The 26,962-nt window shown below is 46.2% G+C and overlaps 1 protein-coding gene across 1 annotated transcript; it reads right to left on the bottom strand.

Annotated features, from left to right (window-relative positions):
- Positions 1–2,118: 2,118 nt before the first annotated feature.
- On the bottom strand, positions 2,119–26,962 carry LOC114663911 (protein-glutamine gamma-glutamyltransferase 4-like). The gene is made up of 14 exons (XM_028817855.2): positions 26,905–26,962; positions 22,451–22,624; positions 22,065–22,171; positions 18,898–19,030; positions 17,532–17,650; positions 15,899–16,006; positions 15,105–15,279; positions 14,290–14,428; positions 14,094–14,197; positions 10,327–10,581; positions 6,161–6,442; positions 5,837–6,006; positions 5,036–5,172; positions 2,119–2,369 (listed from the first exon to the last, which is right to left on the bottom strand). Exons 1-14 carry the CDS (start codon positions 26,915–26,917, stop codon positions 2,231–2,233), a joined length of 2,055 nt encoding a protein of 684 aa, XP_028673688.2. The 5' UTR covers positions 26,918–26,962; the 3' UTR covers positions 2,119–2,230.

Genomic DNA, 26,962 nt, shown 5'->3' with positions numbered 1-26,962 from the left:
CTTTGCTTGTCAGGTGAGTTCCTTGTTTATTTGACACTCTTGTGGCCGTCCCTCCAAGTGACGCCGAGAAGGTGGGTGTGCTGAGCCACACAACTGAAGGGACAAACAAACGGACCAGAGTGGGAGCCACAGACCTCCCGTTGGACCCCTCACTTTGTCTCCTGTGTCCCTAGAATGGAGGAAGAGAAGCTGCTGGACGACCACTGAGGTCATTTCCTGGAGCCACAAAACCCCGCCCCTTCCTCTCCCACTGGTATTTAAGTGACGTAGCCACTGGAAGTGGGGGTCATTCTTGGACCGTCCTCAGAGTGACACGGAGCTCCAGACCTTTTAAGGCCTTGAGTTACTGCTGAGACAACGAGGGTCTCCTGACTGTCTGGACGTCAAATGGGGAATCCGCCAGGACCCCGACGCTTGTTATGTTATTCTTTGTTTGCTTTCACTACTTACTACACACACACACACAGGATATTTGACACAAAGTAGAAAAAATGAATCTAAGACACAAAAATGAATAACGTCTGCCCACTTGTCACATTCGGTCAGACTGTTTGGGGTGAGCGTTGCGGGTGTTATGGACACCGAAAGGCTTTGTTAAAAGAGCAAACGAGCCGCCGTGAGGAAACAATAATGACGCCGCTTACTGAACGGGTTTGGGGAAAAGAGGCAGCAGGATACCGAGTGGCAAAAAAAGTGACAAGTCACCTGGAAACAAACAACGTGACCCGTAATCACGAGAGGACACCCTGGAAAAAAAGTGAGGCACTGAGAGGTGGGCACAGCCATCTTGAGATCATCAAGTCACATAACTAGTTAAACTGACGGCTGACACGGGAGGATCGTGACGCCCACAGTGGGAGGGGCCTGGCTTGGATCAGCTGACAGAGAGTGCCAATGGCGTCGAGTGAGCCCATGATGTGAGCGTGCAGGCAGTGGAGAGGCCGAGGAAGGAGACAACCCTTAGAGAGCAAAATTCAACGCCTTCCACCACAGAGGCTCATTGGAGTGAGTTTAGTAGTCGTTGGATTGTTGGAGCCATTTGATGGAACAAAACTCCGCTGTTTCACACATCACTAATGAATGGTAACTGGTGCCCAGGGCAAAGCATAAAAAGAAGAATTATGGGATTGCTGATCAGTGTGTTACAGGTCGTTTGTCTCCAATTCCGTCTTTGATCTCACATTAGTGGCAGAACTGAAGGTTGGGGGCTGATAGGACACCTCACACAGGTTTAGATCTCGAAAGAATTCATTTTTATCACACATGGACTCTTTGAAATCTACACAAACGAGGTGACAATTGTAACCTGCTTGTTGACATTCATTGGAAGTTGTTGTGACAGGAGAACAAACAGAACGAGGCCAAAGATGGGAGAAACGAAAAGAGAGTGCAAGGCAAAAGTGAACTGGAAAAGTTGAAGCACTAAGCTCAGCACCGAGAACGATTATAGCGAAAGGTCGAGCTGGTAGTGGCGGCCGTACCCTCTTCACTCGTTCAGCTGAACACTCTTACAGTCAAAGTGTTTTGTGCTGCTGGTCTTCCCGTACTGGTCTGCTTTAACGGCTCTAGGTGGCTTTGCTTGCCTGATGTGCTCATTGATTTATCGTCGTTTTCACTCATCCACTGCCCACCACACAAAGTTATCTTATAAACCTCCTTCACGTGGCCTGAGCGGGTTGCTGCCACGCTGCTGTTGCTGGCATAGAAGTCTAATTTTCTTATTTTTAGACCCTTATTTAGTGTTTTTATCATCATTTTTGATTTCTTCACCCTTGTACTGTATTTTGCCTATTTTAACAACTGGACGGACACACAGACACTTGTCGTTTTATTAAGGTGGACTTGCTGTCCTACCTGTCAAAGTCGGGCTGAAATCTAAGTAATCAATGCAGACCTCCACATGTTCATAGGTGATGTTTGCAGTACACCATGTATTGGAATTTATATCACATGCAGTAATAAAATGCATCGCATTTGTCATTCCAACAGGTGGCGCATCATAAACATTAGCACTGCTTTTACAAGTCCCATACCAAATGGCATACAACAGAGACATAGCAACCCAATGGACACACAGGTGCAAAGACACTTTTATTAAAGTGGAGTCCACAAATGAGGTTATAACAGTGAGCTAAGGTGTGTGTGCGTGCGTGTGTGAGTGTGTGTGTAAGGCGCTATATGAATGGAGACAGGTAACAGATCTGACTGCTGACCACTGCTGACAAGAGGCTCATTTGATGGTAATGTGCTTCTCCTCTGTGATGCCACAGATCTGGTCAGATGTGATCTTGGCGATGATCTTGCGCTCCCCGGGTTTACTGGCAGTGCAGATGACCCTGGACATAAAGACCCCATCGGCTTTAATGGTCCTGGAACAGAAACAAATACGTAAGTCAAGTGGTGGGGTGTGGACCACCAACACTGCGAAACTGCAACCAAAGACAAAGAGCTAGACAAACGATAGATAGATAGATAGATAGATAGATAGATAGATAGATAGATAGATAGATAGATAGATAGATAGATAGATAGATAGATAGATAGATAGATAGATAGATAGATGTGAAAGGTGCTATAAGATAGATAGATAGATAGATAGATAGATAGATAGATAGATAGATAGATAGATAGATAGATAGATGTGAAAGGCGCTATATAATAGATAGATAGATAGATAGATAGATAGATAGATAGATAGATAGATAGATAGATAGATAGATAGATAGATAGATAGATGTGAAAGGCACAATTGATAGATAGATAGATAGATAGATAGATAGATAGATAGATAGATAGATAGATAGATAGATAGATAGATAGATAGATAGATAGATAGATAGATAGATGTGAAAGGTGCTATATAATAGATAGATAGATAGATAGATAGATAGATAGATAGATAGATAGATAGATAGATAGATAGATAGATAGATAGATAGATGTGAAAGGTGCTATATAATAGATAGATAGATAGATAGATAGATAGATAGATAGATAGATAGATAGATAGATAGATAGATAGATAGATAGATAGATAGATGTGAAAGGCACAATTGATAGATAGATAGATAGATAGATAGATAGATAGATAGATAGATAGATAGATAGATAGATAGATAGATAGATAGATAGATAGATAGATGTGAAAGGTGCTATATAATAGATAGATAGATAGATAGATAGATAGATAGATAGATAGATAGATAGATAGATAGATAGATGTGAAAGGCGCTATATAATAGATAGATAGATAGATAGATAGATAGATAGATAGATAGATAGATAGATAGATAGATAGATAGATGTGAAAGGTGCTATATAATAGATAGATAGATAGATAGATAGATAGATAGATAGATAGATAGATAGATAGATAGATAGATAGATAGATAGATAGATGTGAAAGGCACAATTGATAGATAGATAGATAGATAGATAGATAGATAGATAGATGTGAAAGGTGCTATATAATAGATAGATAGATAGATAGATAGATAGATATATAGATAGATAGATAGATAGATAGATAGATAGATGTGAAAGGTGCTATATAATAGATAGATAGATAGATAGATAGATAGATAGATAGATAGATAGATAGATAGATAGATAGATAGATAGATAGATAGATAGATAGATAGATGTGAAAGGTGCTATATAATAGATAGATAGATAGATAGATAGATAGATAGATAGATAGATAGATAGATGTGAAAGGCACAATTGATAGATAGATAGATAGATAGATAGATAGATAGATAGATAGATAGATAGATAGATAGATAGATAGATAGATGTGAAAGGCGCTATATAATAGATAGATAGATAGATAGATAGATAGATAGATAGATAGATAGATAGATAGATAGATAGATAGATAGATAGATAGATGTGAAAGGCACAATTGATAGATAGATAGATAGATAGATAGATAGATAGATAGATAGATAGATAGATAGATAGATAGATAGATGTGAAAGGCACTATATAATAGATAGATAGATAGATAGATAGATAGATAGATAGATAGATAGATAGATAGATAGATAGATAGATAGATAGATAGATAGATAGATATTTTTTAATTTTTAAAAATAAACTTTATTTAGCACAATAACAAAAACATGAACACAGCAGTAATATGCAGTTAATAGACATGTTGCATTACTCCACTACTATTGCCCCGTACACGCCTTCTACTCCACACATAATATTACAGAATTTCCATAATACATAAGTAATTCATCATTTGTTCATTATACCACTACTCCCTGTATATGCCTCCTAATCCACACATAAATATAAATAATTGTCCCTAATAAGTACACATTTCATAATCAGTTTACTCCCCCTGTACTCGTCTCCTACTCTGTACATCACACTCCATTATACACACAGTACTGTATTCCTCAGGACGTCTCCTGTGCTATGCTTACAACCATCCAGTATTTAAATATTGTGAAGGACATTTGGAGAAGTCACCACCCAGTCACCAACTTGTCCCTCTCAACAGAACACAAAACACCCCTAAGCCCCCATAAATCGCAGAAGGTCTGCATGTCTCCAATGAGGAGGTGGTAAGTGAATTCCAACTTCAATCTGCACTTCACCAGTACTTTAAACATCAGGAGCACATCGCTAGATAGATAGATAGATAGATAGATAGATAGATAGATAGATAGATAGATAGATAGATAGATAGATAGATAGATAGATAGATAGATAGATAGATAGATAGATAGATAGATAGATAGATGTGAAAGGCGCTATATAATAGATAGACTGGTCACTGGAAAGTGTTGGCATCGGGTTTGAAACTCAATTTAAAAATGGGTTCAGGGCCTCAGCTTTGCCCACTTGCCCCTCTGGCACGTGCGCCCCTTTGTTGCTCGAGTCCAGTATTGATGCCCAGTCCATTAAAGTCATTTCTAACTCTTTGGATGTATGTGTATTTCTGCCCTGATAAGGATATTCTGTCATGAAATAATAAAGTACCCAAACTAATAATAATAAATTCCAGTCTAGCTGGACGTACCCCTGATCAAAAGTCTCCAGCTGGAACAGGCCGATGCCCTCCACGTGCAGCTTGGTGTTGTCCAAAGGAATGCCAGTGTCGTTCTTGAAGGAGAAAGTGCAGGAGAACGTCTCACCTATGTTTGCGGACTCGGGCATCTGTGGAGGGCACAGAAAGAGACGCAGCGTTACAAAGAGCATGGGCAGTGCAGACAGGAAATGACAAGGAGGTTGCTTTATTCTTGAGGACCACCTCACTCTCTAGGGGTCCAGCAGATTATATAAACATATAATGTAAAACACCATAAAAGACACTATAACAACAAGCAGACATGTGGGTCACTCAGGTGCCTCTTCTGAAAACAAGCTAACTTGCCCATAAGGATGCCCGCATGTCTCCACTGTGGTGTCAGTTCACAGCGCATACGTCGCTCCTGCTACCTGAAGAAGACATTAAAGACCTTGGCCATCCTGTAGGTCATTTTCAGGCCTGTTAGGACAGCTTCAGGGTGAGGACCGTTATTACCCCCAGACCATGAGACTACTCAGCAGCCACCTGTGCTGACCACTGCATGTGTGGACCCCCTTACAAAGTCTGTGATTTGAATAAGGGTGGCAGCCACGTGGCACCTCACAATTCAATGCATGCCCTTGGTTAAACTTTGAGGTCTTCTCCTACTGTAGAAGCAAAGCCTGCAATTTGGAGTTTTGGGGGTCCACCTGATTGTAGCGGCAGGACACTTCGTGAGGGTCCTCCTGGCTTTGAGTCTTCAGTTGGATTTGCGAGGGATTCTTACTGAAAGTAAGACGCGGGTGAACTTACCTCAATCTTGATGGGTGGGTAAATGAAATGCACAAGGGTGTAGTCGGCCAGCGACTCTTTCGTTTCTTTGGCCTCTCCCAGGACGTTCACCTGCACTTGGAGCTCATCGTCATACTTGGGCAGGAATTTCAAGTAACTCTCAGCAGGGATTTCGACAGGAACGTCGGCACCTGGAAGAGGATGAGGGCATCGGCATGAACGTGAAGGGGCAGAGGAGCTGTGCACAAAGCTGGAAGGCCACGCATTGGCAGCGCCTCACACAATGGCGACCTCGCTGTGCCAGCATTTGCATTTTGGGGGTGCGAGTGACAGGCGATGTCTTACAGCTTTCTCCTTTCACCGTGATCTCGTTTGACATGGAGCCGATGTTCTCCACGGTGTTGCCATGGTAGATCTGCAGCTGGTAGCTGGCACTGAAGGTCACGTTTCTGTCCTCGGTGGAGCTGTTGGTGAAGATGATCTTCAGAGTCACTGGGGAGCCAAGGTGGACCTCCTTGGACTCAAAGCCCACCTTGATGGAAGGTGCTGCTTCACCGTAGGGCATCCCAGGTGGCTTGACGCACATTTTCAAGGCGCTCTCAATGGACTTTCTTTCCTCAGGGGAGCCTGGAAATAAAAAAACAAAAAAACAAATCGCAGTCAGCTGACAAGCGCAGGTCAAGCGAGGCCAGACGGGGGTCCATAGATGACAGCCCGCCAGAGACGAGGTGACCAGCTTAAGTGTGGCGATTGTGAAGTATCAGTGTGCTAATGTCCATCCATCATCCAACCCGCTATATCCTAACTACAGGGTCACGAGGGTCTGCTGGAGCCAATCCCAGCCAACACAGGGCGCAAGGCAGGACACAGACCCCGGGCAGGGTGCCAGCCCACCGCAGGTGAATGGAAGTGAATTTGAGATTTTGTTGTTTTTGTTCATTTTGACTTTTTATCTCTTTTTAATTGTAATTCTGCACTTGTGTTCTTTCCCATGAGTGTCCGTATGTGCCTTGTGCTTTGTGGGTGGAGCCCCAGGAGGCGGAGTCACCCTGACATCACCACTTTGGACCCCGAGACGGCTCAGGAGTGGGGGGTCATTCATTTAAGGTGGCGCTCTGGGAGATCTCAGAATTGATGTCTTTACTTTTTTTGTTATTTTCTTCCTCTAAATTAAAGATTCCAGATTGTGTCACTAGACGTGGCCTTTTTACACAAATCCTTTGTCCCTGTTGGCTTATTAGAGCACCGTTGTGTATTTTTCTATTTTTGATAATGAATTCTTCAGTTTATAAAGACGCTTTCTTTACTCCTAATATAAGCTGAGGGTTTACGGTCGTCCCTCCTCATATGGGGCTTTTCTTGTATTTTTGAACGTTTTTGAGTTGTTTTGCCAGCTCCCTGTTTTTGCAGCCTGGCACCAGCAAGTCGTATTTGGGGTCCGGCTGGGTTAAGGTGTCCCTCATCTGGGCAGGGCAGTTACTGAAGATCCTGGCCCGGCGTTTGTGGAGCTTCTGGAGGACTCTGCTTCATAACAATGCCAATATGCTGCTGTGGCATCTTTAGTTATTGTCATCAAATTGAGCCGACCGACATACTGCCCACGTGCTGTGGATGTGTGTCACAGAACATGTCCCTTCTGTGTGACATAAACACAATGACATGGCCTGCACACGAGTGAAGATTTAATACAAAGTTCAAGTGTTTTATTAGACCTTGGCAGATCTCATCTCACGCTCTTCACCACCTTCTATGGTGGGCAGTTTAGGACCAGGAGATGAAGGATGAAACACAAAGTGGGAGCCTCGCCAATACTTTTAGAGATCTCTACTTTAATTATTATGTTATTCTGGGCAGCTTCCTGCATTAATGAATATGCAGATTCCTAATCTTTGTGTTTCATTTTGTTATCAATTATCGCTCTGTCTTAATGAAAATTAGTTACATTTATTTTGGGAAAGTTTGCTGTCATTTTGGGTTCTTGTTGGCACTGCGTGTGGCACAATAGCAGAGGATGTGTCCTCGAGAGCTGCATCAGTAGTGTGATGGTTTATAAACCAGCAGCAGGAGGCCATCATCGTCCAAGTGGGGACCTGCATTGACCAGTTTAACAAGTGATTCAGGCTTCAAATTAAAGCTGCCATTTAGCGACCGCGCTTTCCAACTCCGCTTTTGGTTTGTGCTCAGCTTCACACAAGAGACACCTCGGAGCTCTCCGCCTGTTCACTTTAACCTGCTCTCGCCTTTGTTTCTTTCTTCTGACCCATCATTAGCTGCTCTTGGTGTCTGGCATCTAATCCATCTTGGCCACGGGCAACGTAAACCAGAGCTCATCGTCGAATAAGCAAACTACCTGAAGATCAAACTGGAAAGGAAACGATGTGTTGACAGGGGCCACCGAAAAACTGGGAGAAGGGGGCCATGTGACTGCAGCTCCAGTTACATGGCACTGGGGAGGTCACGTGACAGGACCTCTGGGACACGCCCCCAAAAAAACAAATACTCGCATCATAGCAACCACATCCATCTGTCTAAAGATCGACGAATCAAGCAATGAAGGGGCTCACATGCCAGAGGGGCATGCAGACAAAGATGGCACCCTGAACGCAGTTTGAATTGATTTGTCCTCCCACAGCCACCATCTTCCAATAGGCAATCAATTTATATTGTGCTTTTTACATCTATCTGTCTATCTCTCTATCTATCGATAAGGCATCTATCTAGTTAGACTGATGTGAGAGGCACTATATAATATAGAAATTGTAAAAGCGATAGATAGATAGATAGATAGATAGATAGATAGATAGATAGATAGATAGATAGATAGATAGATAGATAGATAGATAGATAGATAGATAGATAGATAGATAGAGTGAAAGGCACTATATGATAGATAGATAGATAGATAGATAGATAGATAGATAGATAGATAGATAGATAGATAGATAGATAGATAGATAGATAGATCTATACTAATAAAAGGCAAAGCCCTCACTGACTCACTGACTGACTGACTCACTGACTGACTGACTCACTGACTGACTGACTCACTAATTCTCCAACTTCCCATGTAGGTGGAAGGCTGAAATTTGGCAGGCTCATTCCTTACAGCTTACTTACAAAAGTTAGGCAGGTTTCATTTCGAAATTCTACGCGTAATGGTCATAACTGGAACCTGTTTTTTGTCCATATACTCTAATGGAGGAGGCGTAGTCACGTATCTCATCATCACGTATTACGCCTCCTATGTAATCACGTGAAGTGAAAACAAGGAAGAGATTTAAAGCACGAGTCAAATGCAGGAACGAAGGTAAATGACATTAATTGTTGAGTGTCTTTTAATACTTTGTAAGCATACATATTAACAGATGTGCAATTAAACGTGTGCATTTACGGGGTGATTTCTCAGGGTTAAAGCTCGAAGTGATCACTCGAGTGAAGGCAGCTTCACAAAAAAAACAGATCCTTAACAAACTGTTATTGGTATATTTTCACTCAATTTAAAAAGGTTTTCTTCTTAATAAAAATTTAAAAGCAGTACTTCACCGCTGCAAAGCACGGGGATGTATAGATAGATAGATAGATAGATAGATAGATAGATAGATAGATAGATAGATAGATAGATAGATAGATAGATAGATAGATAGATAGATAGATAGATAGATAGATAGATAGATAGATAGATAGATTCTTTCCCATCTATCTATCTATCTATTTATTATATAGTGCCTATCTATCTATCTATCTATCTATCTATCTATCTATCTATCTATCTATCTATCTATCTATCTATCTATCTATCTATCTATCTATCTATCTATCTATTATGTAGTGCCTTTCATATGCATATATCTGTCTGTCTGTCTGTCTATGAACAGCATGGCAGCTGTCGTAGCGCTGATGCCTTGCAACAAGGAAACCAGAATTTGCATTCCAGGTGCTCCCTACATGGAGTTTGCATGTTGTATGTTCTTCCTGTGTTCACATAGATCTCTTCTGGGTGCTCCAGTGTCCTCCCAAGGTCCAAAGACAGAAAGGTCAGGTTCCTGATACCCTACAACCCTGATGTGAAAAATGGGTTTGAAAAATGGTAGGATGCATACCTATTATACAGTGCCTTTCATCCATCTATCTATCTATCTCTCTTATCGTACCCTGCCTACTATACTAAAATTAAATTCTATCTATCTATTATGTAGCGCCTTTCGCACCTCTCTATCTGTCTATGTATCTAATCCTGCCTACTATACTATCTATTTATTATATAGCACCTTTCACATCTATCTGCCTACTTACTCCAGACATTTATACAAGTGCTGATCTACATTCCTCAGTCACATGTGCAGTAAATATCAGTCTTGTTACTTTACAATGGCTCCTCTATTTCTGAAGATTACTATTTTAATTTTTTAAAAATTTTTTTGTGGAAATATTAACCAGAAAAGTACGCATTCACAAGGTGCCCCTCGTCTCAGAGCTGCCCCCTGCAGGTAATGAATGGAGCCCCGACTCACCTTCAGGGTACTTGTACTGACTGGTTATGTCCTCTCGGAGGTTCTTGCCCACAGTTTTAGTGCTGATGCGCTTGCCCACCACCTTGGTGTCCACACTCAGCTTGACCATACTCTGCTGTGGAGTTTTGGGGTTGTCCACCCTCCAGAAGATGCGGTCCGCATTGACCTCCGAAAGCACAAACTTGGTGTCGTAGACTAAATGGATGTCTCCATTCTTGATGGCCTTCAGAGGGGCAGGTCCACACTGGTAGTTGCCTGGAAAAGGAGAAGACGTGTTCAGCTTTACTGGTACAGGTACAGCGGCAGGGTCTCACAATGTGAGGTGCCACTGGCTGCCCTCATTCTAGTGACGTTTTCAGCTCAGGGTGTCCTTCACTGAGTGTGGCATCGGAGGTCTGTAACAAGTCTGGCAGTACAATGAAAAGCTTCACAGATGACATCCTGGGCACACACAGGAACTCAGTGTAGTCTGCAATTGACGGACAATAAATGGAAACCGTTAATGAACTGTGGAGTTTAGGCCAGCTGGCATTGGAGGGAAGGGAAACAAAAACTCAGTCAACAGCATGAAGGGGGAAAATAAACTTGTTGGGGGTGTACAGTTGTTCACAATGAGAAGTCAGGCGCAGCGACAGTTGTGAGGACCTCAGGTGACTTCCCCCCGCTGACTCGTCATCGTCACTCTACAGTGCTGTGTAAGTTTGTGCTGATCATTCTGACAAGAAGACCAAACTGCCACACGCTGGCTGCCCGCGCCCACAGTGAAGTTCAGGTCACTGATGCGTTGCCTCGTCCTTTTTAGGTGTGTTTGCATATAATGGATTAAGTGCCAACTGCAATAGCCATGTCGGTCTGTCTGACTGTCTGCCTGCATGAAACAACCAATTCTGTTCAAGTCTGACACGCTTATTTGAAGTTTGTTCAATTTTCACAGGGAGATCTCGACTACAGTGCGCTCTGCAGAGTTATGACATTTCAAAGTCTCCCGTTGACCCCATTGGTGTATCTGTGAACTCGTCCCTCTTCAAACAGAGAGCTTCAGTTCACCAACGACTTCACGGTTTCCATCTTACGTTGACAGCCGTTACACCAGCTTGTATGTTTTCCTCCTTTTCACTTCTGATAGCCGCTACTGACGGCAAACAGATCCCCAGTACAAGTTAATGAAATGTCAGCAGACTGCATGTGTATGGGCAGAAAGTCACAGTCTCTGGCTACTTGTCACATGCGTGGGTGGCAGTCCCCGACTGGCCGCACACGGTGACCTCTGCATCAGCAAATGGTTTCTGCTTTAGGACGTCTTCCCAGCTGCTTCATTGCAAATGGAAGAGAAGCAATGCATCGGCACCTCCGTCCCCCAGATGCCAGGTCAGCTAAAAGATCTTCCTGGCTGTAAAAGTGTAAACTGCAATCAAGGACCAGAAAGGGGTCTAGACATGCATGGAGGACCCTGTGGCACGTAGGCCACTATGCACTCAGTGAATCCACGTTTATTATCCTTACACCACTATGTCAACGACCACCAGAGTGCCACCTTCACCCGATATCCCCGATGTAATAAAGTTTACTTTCCCCGTCTCTTCCTCCCTGACGTCTGTCATAACTGAATTGCTCTTCTGGTCCCACGTCACGAATCAAAATGGAGTTTACAGAGCATGATGGGAAATCTGTAGGTTGGACAACCCCCTCCCCGGCGATGAGCGCATATAAATATAGATAGATAGATAGATAGATAGATAGATAGATAGATAGATAGATAGATAGATAGATAGATAGATAGAAATATCACACCGCTCGAGCTGGTGGGGGTGGGGGGGGGCTGAGAGCGAGACCCTTGTAAGGTCACATTTACCAAAATCAGCCTCTTAAAACTGGCCACTTCAGTGGCGCACGACGCTAAGCCGACACGGACGAGCAAAGAGGAAATTCTTACAAAAAGTCGCATTTGGTGTTCGGCTCACCATGACTGCCAGGCCAGGAGTTTTCTCTCTTTTGCGTTTCTTCCTTTTTCGTCATTCAGGTGTGTGTTGAGCCCACTGTGAGCGTCTCTTTATACAAACTGCTCAGAACAGTGAAGGGGACACTGAAATCACACATCAGGTCTCGATGGACGAAATATTCAAGTGGAAAACCTTGACTGAGTAATTCTGTGAAATTCATCAAGAACAAAATGAGGTGCCAACGGTGAATGGAAACCAAAATCACCAACACAATGAGGGGCTGATCGGACATCACACCCAAAATCAAACGTCAAAAACAGAAATCCCAGGCTGATCCATCTCGTGCAAATTTCATCACAGCAACTCGTAATGTGACTCTGTGGTGTGTGTATGGACCCCCCAACATACCTGCATGGACCCTCGACAACATCTGGGCCTGCTCCTGATGAGATGGCAGATCTGCATCAGGACATCAGTGAGCTCCTGGAACGGCTACTTGGCAGCATCAGGTGCACCGATACACCTCAGAACGTCCCAGAGGGTCTGGAGAACATGCAGGCCAGTCAGTGGCATCAATGCCTTTGTCATCTAGGAACGGCCTACACACTCTGGCCACATGAGGCCGGGCATCGTCCTGCACTGGGAGGAACCCACGACCCACTGCACCAGTGTCCGGTCTGACAATGGCTCTGAGGATTCCATCCTGGTACCTAACAGCAGTCAGGGTACTGTTGCCAAGGACATGGAACCCTCCAAGGCTATGCCATCCCTCGACTATCACTGACAAACCGCCAAACCAGTCATGCTGGATGACGTATTCTCTGGCAAACGCCAGTCAAGCTGCTGGTGATGGGCTGTGAGCACAGGCCCCACTAGTAGACATTATGGCCCTCATGCCACCCCATTGGAGCCTGTTTGTGACAGTTTGGACAGAGACATGCACACCAGTCACCAGCTGGAGGTCATTTTGTTGGCTCTGGCTCTGGCACATCCTCCTGTTCCTCCTTACACAAAGGAGCAGATGCCAGTCCTGCTGCTGGGTTGATGCCCTTCTACTGCCCTGTCCAGCTCTCCTTGTGTAACTGCACATCTCTTGGTATCTCCTCCATGCTCCTGAGACTGTGCTGAGAGGCTTGTGACATCACTTATGGAGGAGCTGGACTACCTGTGCCAGCTGAATGGGCTGCAGGTGCCACCTCATTAGTGACAAGGACACCAGCAAAAGACACAACTAGAGAAGAATCAGTCAGGAAGGAGAAGGAGAGAGCAAATGTCAGTGGCCACCATTCCCTTTTGGGGGGTTTGTCTTGCTGTGTCCTTTCCAGGTCACCTGTTGTCACTTTCATTTGCACCAAATCAGGTGACGTTGACTAAGCTGCTTGTGCTTCCTACCTGGACAGACTGAAATCCCTGAAGATTCATTGACATGGCGTTAGACTGGCATGATTAAGTGCCCCCTTCATTTAAGGAGCTTCTGTAAAAAGCCAAATTCCTCCCTGGGGGCCAAATAAAGTGTGGGCACTGAGGTAGCCAACCTCACCCAGTGATGAGAATGGGTGAGCACTGAATGTCACTAAGGTGCGCATTGCAGGTTGTCCATGTGAACCTTGGCTAATAATTTTGACATTTCCAGTATTGAGTGACCCACCAATATAAAAGACCCTCAGAGGTTGACGTGCCCTTCATGAACACTTCACACACCGAGACGTGACGGGCAGCAGGATGGCCACAAACCAAGTGAGACGGCAGTCAATAATAATGACGACAATTAAAATAAAGATGAAAAGCCCAACATTAGCACCGTCACCTGCCACTCTGCTGGCCTACCTTCACTGAGCTCCTGTGGCGTGGCATCAATAGCTTGCCAGCCGTCGTATCCTTCCGGTAAATCGGGCCTCTTCATCCAGACATCATTCCACACGTGGAAATTCCTGGAAGAGAAAAAAAAATCCAAAACTAACAAAAAGGTGTCAGGAGGCGACCAAACGTCACTTCAGGATGCAGAAACGTGGAGCCCACCCACCAGATGGAGTCGGTAGAAATGTCGCTCAGCATTTCACCCGCAGCGTTGAAGAACACGTCGATGGTGAGGTTGTCTTCGGTGTCGTGGGCCGAATCAAAATTGGTGATGCTCCTGGCCGGGATACCCAGACACCTCATGACTGTACAATGAAATGAAAAGATGGACGTCAAGATGGCAGACCATTCTGTCTAATGCAGGGAAGATGGGGGGCTCAGGAAACGGGCAGAGAGAAGAAACGCGTGTGTGTCCATAACATGGAGAGTCAGGAAATAAACACACAGGCCTATGGACAGCCAGACATGGGGCATGACTCAGTGACCCCGAGCGAATCGGCGGGTGTCACCAAGGCTCCAACAGTCTGGGTGGTCCGAGTATGAGAACAGGTTAAAAAACACTCCAGAACTGGACGGCCACTAGATGGCACCAGCGGGTTAGAGAAACTGCATGTGCCCACAATTAGACATCTGGTGCTTTGTGACAAAGGGACGCTTTACACTCCCCTCTCAAGCTGGCAGACGGAGTCCATCCTACCCCAGACTGCTGCATCAAATGGCCGTCGAGTCCATGGTGGCACTCTAGTCAGGCTTTCATGTCATCTCTGACCAAAATACATGGCCTATGTATACTGCAATTATCTGGTGCCAGCAAGGACAAGAAGGCCTGGAGCCCCCCAAGGTCAGACAAGTGCCCCATGAAGACAGGGGTGTGTAAATAAATGGCAGTTCAGTCTCAGAAAATGAAGGAGACGCGTCACCCCAAAGTCACCAGAAGAGCTGGGATGTTACTGTGAGGGAACACAAGTGAGAGCGACTTACCTGTGGTGAGCACACCTGAGAACACCCAGCACTGGCCGTAGCGCACGGGCTCCTTACTCTTGTAGTACTGTTGGAGAATGGCAGAGCTGCCCGTCCAGTGAGATGGGGGCGTCCCGTCAGAATAGTCTCCCGACCAGTTGCCACAAAGAACTCCGTTGTCATCTTGTACATTGACCTGAGGATACAGGTGACATTAACACTGTCCAGCCTTTGGGACAATATCCAACCACATGGGAAGGCGCAGTGAGAAATGCCCATTGGCACATACTAGACGGGGTCCTCAGGGTGCCCGACAAACCCATCAGCAGTCTGTCTGTCTGCCTGGCTCACCATCACTCTGCCAGCCTGTTATCTGGGCACCTGCCAGGTGGAGCCCTCAGGGTGTTTGCTCCGTGGCCTGCTAGCCATCACTGCGGTCTGCCTGCCTGTCTGCCACTCCATCTACTTGACTGTCCGTCTGTCTTCTGGCTGTAAGGTGCTTTGTTCAGGCATGTGAGGCAGTGGCTGCGTTTTGAGGTGCCCACCTGGCAGGGACATCCAGCTGTATGTGACAATGGTGACAGGTGGAGGCAGCAGTGACGTCTGCAGAATTCTAGATGGAGACTTGAATGACTGCTGCCAGTGCCAAAGGGGTGAAGACGTCACTGCTGTCAGTGGCACAAGAAGACAAGGCAGACATCACCCTGAGGACGCTGGCGCATGGAGCAGTCAGATGGACGCTCACAGTGGGCACTCACTTGACAAACAGGCGACACAACTCCCTTGATCGAGGTGGGCGCCGTTTTATGACTCACCGCCGCAGACATGGCTCTGGCGATCTTGACGGGATCCCTCCTGGTCGACTGCTTCATGCCCACTTGGTCCAGGAGGTAGAGGCAGCAGTCCAGCACGTCTGTCTCAAACTGAGAATAGAAAGACACCGAGGCTCAGATGGAAGATGAGAAAGACGAGAACGAGGACAGAGGGCGTCCCATTCTGTCTCTCAGGGGCGGCAAATCCCCTCGGAGCTGCTCAACATCGCCTCTTACTGGCCCAGAGACGAGCTGCAGAGTGACACAAAACCAAAGTCATGAGGCCAAATTACAGAGCAGATGCCACGCGACATTTGGAGGACATGGGCCTCGGACCACCTACTCGTTTTAGACCTGGAGCAGCTGACATTGTAAGAGCAATGACCTCTGAAGAGGGAACGCCACTGCAAGGCACTATACGAGTACACACCATTACAGGTCACGACTCCAACATGGGGGCACTCCTCTTCCTCATTCCTCTTCCCAAGTAAAGACCAGAAGACCAAAAAGGTCGCCAGGACTCCTCAGTCCAGACACACCCAGTGAGGTCCAGAAAGGAAGCAGCCCACCATTCTGTACTGGACATAAAGGAGCAGAGCGGAGGAAGGCCAGCCAGGCCTGTTTGACTGCCAACTGACCAGGAGCTCCACCTGTTTAGAAAGTGTCAGATTTGTAGGACTTGACCCCCCAAAAGACTACAATGACTGTTTGTTTGATGGGTTCTCCAGAAAAAGAAACCGGACCTGGGTGTCTAAGCGGCCCCCCGTGCTCACAAACACGATGGGGGACCACTCGCTACACTCAGAGTCACAAATGGTGACAGGTATGACTTCCCATATCTCAGCCACTAGGAGGCGCTGCGCCCAAACTCAGGTAATACATCGACGTTATTATCTGTCTGGTCTTGCGTCCATTTTCTGAGCCCACTCACTCCTTTCCCACCACCATGACGTTTAAAGGAGGAGAGTCTCGTTTTTATATCTTTAAATAGAGCAGCGCTCTTGTTCAGGGGTACCGCCGGTGTGGACCGATGGGCTCCTTTTCAGACCAGTGACATCACAAGTGTTGTGTCAAAATGGAGAAGAACTCAAAATCCCAAGAATCTTCTGCTAATATTAGCCCTGTGACATCACCAGTCCGCTGCTTTCTAGCGATTCCTACAACAAGAGCTGCCCACATGGACCTTCTGGAAATTAAAAGACAGAAACGCCAGCCTGTTTCCTTTTATGGCAAAGCCAATCAACCCCGTGAAGGTGGACGGTCCATCACCGGACCCTCACATCCAGCCCAAATGTCAGGTCTATTTGGGGTCAGCAATCACTGGAGAACTTGTCCTTAGTGTGAAGTATGGAGAACATGCAAAGTACACAAAGACGGACCCCTGGAGTCAAAGCAGGGTGATAAGAGGAAGACAGCAAGGAGACCACCCAAAAGGTCTGTTAATGGTCTCCTTATTTAATAATTTCAATCTGATTCCTCTCCTCTATTTTACAGTCCACTTCCTAAAGGGTCATGGGTCATGGCTACATGCATAAAGCCAGCAGTATCAGTACCACCCCACCACACACACACACACACCATGCCCACCGTCAAACCAATTTCCAGCACCCATCACTCCAGGGTGGCCTGTCCTTACCTGGCCGAAGTTCCATGGGATGCCCTCCACACGCTGGGATGACCCCCTGTACAGATAGCCGGTGTCCTTGAGCACGTACTCCTGCCTTTTATGCTGTTCTGCCAGGTAGACATTGTCCTCTGAGTAACAAAAGGGAGAACATGTTGGAGTGCAGCTGGCACTGCTCGATGATCACAGCAAAATGCCCGAGAGATCAACAGAAACCCCTCATTCCCAACCCACCCCCTCCCTCTGCCATGTGGCCCCACCCAAAATAAGTGCCCGAGGAATGAGCTGTGGGTGCCCATCTGTTTAATGTGCCACCTTAGTGACATTCGCCACATGGGATTATTCACAGGAAAATCAAACCTTAGAGCCATTTAGCTTTACAGTCCATCAATCTGTCAATATGGCGCCTTTCATGGCAATGCATTGGTAAACTGGGTAATGCTGTGTGTGGCGAGGTGCCCCATGGCATCGACGTTTTGAATCTTTTCTTTCTTTGTGTTATCAGTTATGTTAAAGAGAGTGGAGGGGGAGTTTGGGGTCAGCTTTTTAGTGAGCATGAAGAATGAAGAGAGGCAGGTGTGATCGTGATTGGGATTGGGATTGGGATCCTGGTTTGGAATGACGGCGAACCAAAGACAAGGAAAGAGGGAACGTTCACTTGACTTTAGTGAGTGCAGGAGAGCAAGCGAGGGTGAGGCGGCCAAGACCCTCTTGGAGTACGTCAGAGGGGTCGCGAGGAGGGTGAGCACAGCAGGACGGGAGGCGGGTCTGCTCACCGAGGGCTAATGTCGGTGGAAGGGACTGCTGCCAGGAATAGCCTTTGTTGGCAGAGCTTGGCGAGGTGTGGTGGCAGGCACTCTGCTGGCACAGAACAGAGTGAAAGATGGCTGCTGGGAACAACAGATTGTCATTGCAGCCCACATTGCCTGTGAGGTCAGTCACGTCACACCCCGACATCACAAAATGCCCACACCATCAGTCACAAAGCGGCCATCGCACGTCCACTCACACTGCGGCTATGATTAGGGTTCTCTGATGCAAGGGGCATTTTGTGACTGGCATCACAGGCATCACCTGTCCTGCAGTCAGACCCACCTCGCTGGAGGAACACCTCGGGGTCCACGGGACCACTGAAGTGGAAGGCGAGACAGAGCCGACTGAAGCTTTGGAGTGCGCATACCTGGTGCTACTGTCCTAGTGATGCCCGATAGGGTGGTCAAACAGTCACAAGTTTAGTCTGAGACTTATAACTCTAAATTAGAGCTGATAATACAGTAATTGGAAATGCATAATAAACGTATCATTGGCCACTCTGTACAGACCACCGTGCTGGCACCCGCAGATCCGAGGCCTGAATGTGGGTGGACGCCACGCTTACCTTTACACCAAGGGTTAAACAGCAGGTAGAAGTCGCTCTCTGGGGGTTTGTAGCTGTAGCTGCCCTTGTCTGTCACTGTTAGCGTGTACTTGCCCACCGTGGCATTGGACGGGGTTTTGATGCGGACGTCATACTGAAAAAGAAAATTAAAAATTAAAAGAGTGGACAGCAGCAGCACAATACAGACAGGGGGGTCCAGCACACGGTGCTCTTCATCATGTGTTCCTATTTTTAATATACTTTGTTAACCCCAAGTGGCCAAGGGGTCTTTTCAAGTGAGCTTTGGGGGTCAGCCGTTGTACAGCGAGCACCTCTGGAGCAGTTTAGAGGTTAAAGGACTTGCTCAGGAGCCCAACAGAGTAGGATCCCTTCTGGCAGTAATGGGATTTGAACCGGTGGCCTACCAGATAGCAGCGCAGATCCACAAGACCACCACTCCACATTCCTAGCGAGTCTGCACCTTCATTTGGTGACCATCAGGGTCGCACAGATCCTCCTTCATTTTTGTGACCCATTGGCCCCACATAGTGCGAAAAGATGAGGAGGAAGAAGAAGACGACGAATGTGGAATCGTCACTGCTGTCATCTTGTGCGTTTGTTTTAAAGTGTCACGGATGTTCCTGGTTGCACGTGGTAGGACGTCATGACGCCATCTTACATACGAGGATCGTCTCAAAGTTGTAAGAACTTCCGGACCACCTCAGAGCAAATCAGTTCAACTCTGGATCAGGGTTTGGTGTCGCCCCGTTTCCGTTTTTTTGTTTGGTGTACCAACCTCTGCTTCTTCCGACGAGCCTTCTGATAAACCCTTTTCCGCCGATGACAAGATGTCTGCCACCCTGCTTAAAATTCTGTCTGGGAAGACTTCATGGAAAGTTCCTGATGGTCATAAAATAAATGTCCGCAGAAGTGACCTTCTACTTGAGTCATCGTAGCGTACAGGAGGTCAGGTGCTCTGTTTGCTCCCAAAAATAAGACAACGGCAGTCCAAGGAAGTTGCCGTCGCTGAGGTTACTCACCCTTCCAATGGCGACGGCGCTCTTTCTCTTTTGTCTGATCAGAGAGAATCCAATAAAATCAGCGCTGAAGTAACGAGCCTCACGCGCTTTCAGTTCAGATCAGCCGCTCAGCAGAGTTGACTTCACTTCCAGTTTAATCAGTGAAGGTGCTGAGCAGACGAGTCGTCCTGCCGTGCCATCTGCCAGCCCCTCCTTTTGGGAATGTGTGTGCCACTGCGTGTCGACGTCTTCCTCATCCTCCCACATGACCCACGTCTGTCTCAGCTTATAAAGTACGCTTGTGTGCCGAGTTGAAGAACGCGACTTTCCTCGAGCGTCACTGCTCTTCCTTAGCATTCAGAGGTGTCATTGGGGTTGAGTGTCGAGTGTGCAGCGGCGGTCCGGTGGCCCTCAGATTCACACCATCAAGGGGGCAGTAATTTCGTTATTTTTCTGGGTGGGGATTCCAGCCTTGGCCTGACACTCACAGACAGAGACACGAAATCCAATAACTCAAATAAATAACTGAATAATAAGTTACATGGAAATGAAATATCCATCCATCCATCCATCCTGGGGTTTGTTTCCTGCCTTGCGCCCTGTGTTGGCTGCGATTGGCTCCAGCAGACCCCCGTGACCCTGTAGTTAGGATATAGAGGGTTGGATAATGGATGGATGGCTGGAAATGAAATATAAACAACAAAAAAATCAGATCAGTATACCCCTTCGGTGATAACAAATACAACACCCAACGACAGACCCCCACGACAACGTCCATGAATCAGTGCCAGTGCAGCAGTAACAGAAGAAGCGGTAAGGAGTGAAAGAGAACAATCCTGGGAACAGCTTTGTGTAAGAAACGTCCTGATGAGGCGAGGGGTGAGATCGGTGGGAGCGCTCCCTCTGAAGACCACTATTCACATGATAGGCAGGCAGGCAGGCACGAGACCATCCGTACATCCTTACGGGTTCACGATATTCCACAGGGGTTACAGTAGACGAGACAAACGAGCGAACAGAAACACAGACCACCCTCCTCTTTAAGATTCCTGCTGGCCCCTCTTGTCCCCAGCAGCCCCTGTGCCCGTTGCAGATGTCCAATCAGGGCAATGCCCTCGGGGCAGCTGGGAAATGGAGTCCATTAAGTTACTCTTTAATTTAATATTGTTTTTTATCAATATGCTGCTGCTGCTGGAGTATGTGAATTTACCCTTGGGATTAATAAAGTATCTATCTATCTATCTATCTATCTATCTATCTATCTATCTATCTATCTATCTATCTATCTATCTATTATTTAGCGCCTTTCACATCTATCTATCTATTATATAGCACCTTTCACATCTATCTATCTATCTATCTATCTATCTATCTATCTATCTATCTATCTATCTATCTATCTATCTATCAATTATATAGTGCCTTTCACTCTATCTATCTATCTATCTATCTATCTATCTATCTATCTATCTATCTATCTATCTATCTATCTATCTATTATATAGCACCTTTCACATCTATCTATCTATCTATCTATCTATCTATCTATCTATCTATCTATCTATCTATCTATCTATCTATCTATCTATCTATCGATTATATAGTGCCTTTCACTCTATCTATCTATCTATCTATCCATCCATCCATTAAGTTACAGGTTAGGGTTTTAAAAGTCAGGTTAAATGAGTACAAAATCCTGAAGGATTTGCAAATCATAACAGACATATGACAAGGGATCTCAGCTCTCTTGGGTCTCCAATGACTAATCTGTGCCCTGCACGTTGACATTTCCTGTTCCATTTCCCATGAAGCCTCCAGGCACATCACATCCAGCAAGCCAACGAAAACAATCCTCCTAACGCACATTGCGTACAACATAAATCCCCCAGATAGGTTCATTGACTTCTGTTTTTTTTTTTTGCCCTTACGGCCCACCCTACCACATCCCATAATATGCAGTGTTACTTGTTCTGCTGTCAATTAAAGAACAATCCAGACGAGAACAGGCCATCCAGCCCCGCCCACTTTAAAGGTCTCACACCTCATGGTTAGCTACATGGCCCAGTACAGAGCACCAACAGCGGTCATGTATGTGCCCGTGGTGGCTTGTTATCTGATGCCCTTTTTCCTCTACTCCCTGAGCAGATACCTGAGTCCCCGTCCACTCACCTCATGCCCGTGGGCCGCACCCAGAGTGGCTCTCCAGGCCTCAGAGCCTTCGGTTTGCTGTAGAGAGATCAGCACCAGTGTCTCCTTCGATTGCAGGGGTTGTCTACCTGCAGATACAGAGGACACCATGGAGGCGGGCATCACAACGCTGATCTGTGAAGTGTCAGCGGTGGCCCAGCAGAAGCTAAACCTCTAGGGCGTCCTGTCCCCTTATAACAAGAAGGCTCATAGTTTTGCTGAAATAGGCTACTCAAGTCAGACATGAAGGCCCAGTCTGGGACCAAGGTGCTCTAAAATGGCCAGTTGACTGTGACCCCCATAAGCGGACTCGCATCCTGAGACCCCCCCAACCCCTCTCCTTGAGCCCCTCCACTGACAAAACTCACCCACAGCTAACTGGATGTACAGCTGGTCAGCCGCCTTCAACGGTCTGTTCATCTTCATCTTGATGTGAAAGTTCTGGCCTCTTCTCACAACGAGGGCAGAGTGGTCATACTCGTGGGTCTGGTGGCTTTTCTTGTTCTCAGAGGCACGGAAGTCCAGGCTTTCAACTGTCAAGGCTGTGACAAAAAGGACAGAAACAAACGTTGACTCGTTCCTTAGATTAGACTTGTGATGTGGACGGCATGAGGAGGGGCCTTACGAGAAGGGCGAGGGGACGCCTTTAGGGGGCGCCGACACTCATTAGCAGACGTTCAGAGGAGACGAGCTGCTAAAGCGCCTTGCCGCTGCTCGTCCCTGGTCTGCCACTGCTTGTCACTCGTCTGTCACAGTCAGTAGCTCTCCTCTGCACCAGCAGGACTCTGACTGTTCAGCACAAGTTTACGTGAAGGAGCGGGAGAGGAACGCATCGAAGAAGTCAAAAGCCGAACCAAATCAATAGCGATAGGACAGACGCCAAGACAGCAAAACCGAAAGGAATCTCAAGAATCTCAGTCTTAGTGTGACACGCTGGAGTGCCCGAGGAGTACACTGACGAGGCCAAAACCAGGACATCAAACTAAACCAGGCAACCTGGAACCAAAGGGACGTGGCACTACGAGAAAGTCAAAGGTGGGGCGAAGTCGCAACTAAAACACGTAACCCTACCATGGGGTCTACTTGAGAAAAACACAAACTATCAACGAGAGAAGTTGTCACGTCCACCAGGGAGTGCGATCACCGCCACATTTAGATCATCATTTGTGTGACGTCACCTGCTTGATGATCAGGTCACGTGAGGATTCAAGACAGGGACAAACAAATAAAGCAAAAGAGAGTGATGACAAATCGGAACTTTGTCAACTCAGTTTCAAACACAAATTGCAGCTCAGAATTATAATCTTCAGATATCTAAAGCCCACACCACACATACAAAGGTGTCAAATACCTCACTGAAGCCCTTTAGGGGTACACCAGGATGTGGGCTAACGGGACTGTTACTGGAGGACCTTCTGATGACAGGACTTTACTGACGCGTCACTTCGCTCGCGACTCAGGTCTTCATTATCTACTGGGGTTCTCGTTTATGGACTTTTCATTGAAGGTAAAAGGCTCTGAGATCCCAACGTGCCGTCTGAAAAAGTTAGTGACCTGAGTGAGTTGGACGGGGCTAACATTACAGGAGACCTCCGGACAGAACGACTTTACCCAGCATCCTGGTGTTAAATGAATCCTGTCAGCATGGTGACAGTGACACGGGCTTCGTAATATCATGAGGGCACACAAAGAATGAACTGCAGGGAACCCATCAAGGGGCAGTTCAGGAACGGATTAGCACTGCAAGTGGGAGGAGGTGTGGAGCAATGGAAGCCAAAATGTTATAATGTGCAAATATTTTAAAAAATGACATTTACGGTACGTCTTGTCATGGTCCACCAGTGTGGAGATCATACAGCAATATTAAGGGACCCCCAGAGAGCAGCAGCCCAGTGAGGTCAGGACAAGCACATGGACTGCCACTTCAGTTCAAGCCAGTTAATAAGAATCAGGAGTTGCATTTACTGTTCAGAGCGCCTTTCACAAACCCAGAGAGGGGGAAAAATCACACAGAAGACAAAAGGTCGTAGAAGAAGAACGTTTGAGATTTAAAGGAGGAGAAAGAGGAGCAAACTCAGAGAGACTGAGGAAGAGGAGCCATCACACTGAAGGAGCTGAGAGTCTGGTGTGTGGGACAGCAGGGAGAGGAGGACTGTGTGAGGACCTGAGAGAGCGACGAGGAGTGTATGGAGCTGAGTGAGGTGGGGGGGGGGGGGGTGAGGTAATGGAGGGCTTTGATGGCACTGGGAGAGAACAGGGGAGATGTGAGCAGAACGCTTGGTGTGGCTGCTGAGTTCTCAATGTGCTGGAGCCTCCTGTGTAGATTGTGCAGGGAGGCTGATGAAGAGGGAATTGCAGCCATCGATATGAGATGATTACGAGAGTCTGAGCTTCATTAAAGGACAGAAATGGGCAACATGACAGAGATGACAGAATGACATGTTGGACAGAGACCTAATGTGAAGCTCAAAGTTAAGTGATGAATCAAACAAAACACCGAGGTTTCTGACAACAGGAGCAGATTTGACATCAGAGAAGTTGGAGGCCTTAGAGAGCAGACAGTTTGGGCCGACCAGGAACACTTCATGAAGTTTGAGAAAGTGACTTTCCATTGTGGACCACCAGGGGGCGTAGCAGCCACCCGAGGTGACATAGGCATGCAGACACAAACTGTCGCACAGCACACACGTTTATTTGCAGTTGGGGAGCACTTTAGCTTGTTCACCACAGCACGGTACATAAAGCACACTCCTTTCTTCTTCTTCTTCTTCTTCTCCCTTTTCCTCCACTCCTCCAGTAAACTTCGTCTTCTCCCACCCGACTCTGGCTCCCAGAGTAGAGGCTGCTGGCCTCAGGAAGTTCCTCAGGTCCTCATTGATCCACTTCCAGGTGTGGCAGAAGTGCAGCAATTAAGAGCTCAGCAGCTCTCCATGCGCCCCCTGGTGGTGTCCACGGGCCTCAACAGAGTTGAGCTTCCATGCTCCAAACCCATGGTACCACCACACTCCAGGGGGGCTGCCCTCTAGCGCTTCGGGGGAGACAATGCTCCTTCTGATGTAGAGGTGTCCCAGCCGGGCGATGGCCCCCGCCATATGCCACACCATCCATAGCTTAAGATCAGTGATGCAGTCGGTGAGAGTGCTGGGAGGCGAGTCGTCCTCAGATATAACTGAATGTATCGTCTGCATAGCAGTGGAAGTTCAGGCCACGTCTGTGAATAATCTGAGCCAAAGGAAGGATATAAAGTAGAAAGAGTAACGGCCCTGAGGGACACCACGTGACACAGGTGACATGAAGGATTTCTACTGTATATTGGCCGAGTGTGACAGACTATGACGTGAGCCATTGAAGATGCCTACAGCGGAGAGACGTGACAGGAGGACTTAACAGTGTCAAAGGCTGCACTTTAGTCAAGAAGGAGGAGAAGATGAAGTGAGGAGGAGATCATTAACTTCACGCAGTGCCGGGCTGTGAAGGCTCATGGAGTGTGTCATCTACAGGAAAGGCATGGAGTTGTGCAGTTCAAAAAGACACGAAGACAGAAGGGGAGAAGAAAACAAATCAGAATTAACAGACCTGATGTTGTGACAGGTGACAGACTTCTTCTCGACAGAAGTGCCGGTAATAATGCTACAGTTACATTCGATGATCATAGTACTAGGGTGTCAGCCATTATGTATGTAGTGAGAAGTCAAGCAAAACAAAGGGGCCTGAGCTGCCATGAAAGCTGGCATATTGTAATCTCTTTAGTTAGCCAATAAAAGGGGTCACTTTGTTTGACTTCTCACCACATTCGATGATCAGAAATACCAGAGAGTGAACCGGAGACAAACACATTACTCAGGCCATTTGAACAAAGCAAATCAGCAAATGAAGAATATGACCGTGAGGATGAGTGGGAGAATCGACAGGCTGTGTCAAGTCAAACCTTCCAAAGTTGAGATGAACTCAGCTGTGAGGGAGCAGTTGATAGCAACATGGATATTAAAGTCACCAAGTACAACTACAGCAGGCCAGAGACATGAGATTACAGTGAGACGTTCATTCAATTCAGACAGAAAGTTCACCACAGATTTGGGAGGGCGATAAGCTAACAGCAGCAGCACAGCAATAGACTCGAAAGATGGGACTGATGAAGATGAAGAGATAGAGAAGGTGAAAGTCACTATATAATAAATAGATAGTCAGACAGACAGATAGATGAAAGGCACAATAGATAGATAGATAGATAGATAGATAGATAGATAGATAGATAGATAGATAGATAGATAGATAGATAGATAGATAGATAGATAGATAGATGAAAGGCACTATATAAATGACAGACAGACAGACAGACAGACAGACAGACAGACAGACAGACAGATAGATAGATAGATAGATAGATAGATAGATAGATAGATAGATAGATAGATAGATAGATAGATGAAAGGCACTATATAAATGACAGACAGACAGATAGATAGATAGATAGATAGATAGATAGATAGATAGATAGATAGATAGATAGATAGATAGATAGATAGATAGATAGATAGATAGATGAAAGGCACTATATAAATGACAGACAGATAGATAGATAGATAGATAGATAGATAGATAGATAGATAGATAGATAGATAGATAGATAGATAGATAGATAGATGAAAGGCACTATATAAATGACGGACAGACAGACAGACAGACAGACAGATAGATAGATAGATAGATAGATAGATAGATAGATAGATAGATAGATAGACACTATATAACAGCTAGACAGATGCATGTGAAAGGCGCTATACTAACGACAGGCAGACCAAACACTCCAGCAGATGCTCACCCAGGTCACTCATGGCTCTTCTCTCTGCTGACTGGCAGCTGCAGCTTCGTTCTCCGTG

The sequence above is a fragment of the Erpetoichthys calabaricus genome, chromosome 13 (assembly GCF_900747795.2).
Source record: "Erpetoichthys calabaricus chromosome 13, fErpCal1.3, whole genome shotgun sequence".
Taxonomy (NCBI): Eukaryota; Metazoa; Chordata; class Cladistia; order Polypteriformes; family Polypteridae; genus Erpetoichthys; species Erpetoichthys calabaricus.
The sequence above is the reverse complement of the archived record's forward strand: the minus strand, read 5'-3'. Positions and strand labels throughout refer to the sequence as shown.

What these genes read in the sequence shown, in the direction of transcription:
- LOC114663911 (XM_028817855.2), bottom strand. An exon ending in CACGGTGAAAGGAGAAAGCT is followed by an intron (nt 6,007 to 6,160) that starts GTAAGACATCGC and finishes ATCCTCTTCCAG; the next exon opens with GTGCCGACGTTCCTGTCGAA. An exon ending in CTGGAGACTTTTGATCAGGG is followed by an intron (nt 2,370 to 5,035) that starts GTACGTCCAGCT and finishes TTTCTGTTCCAG; the next exon opens with GACCATTAAAGCCGATGGGG.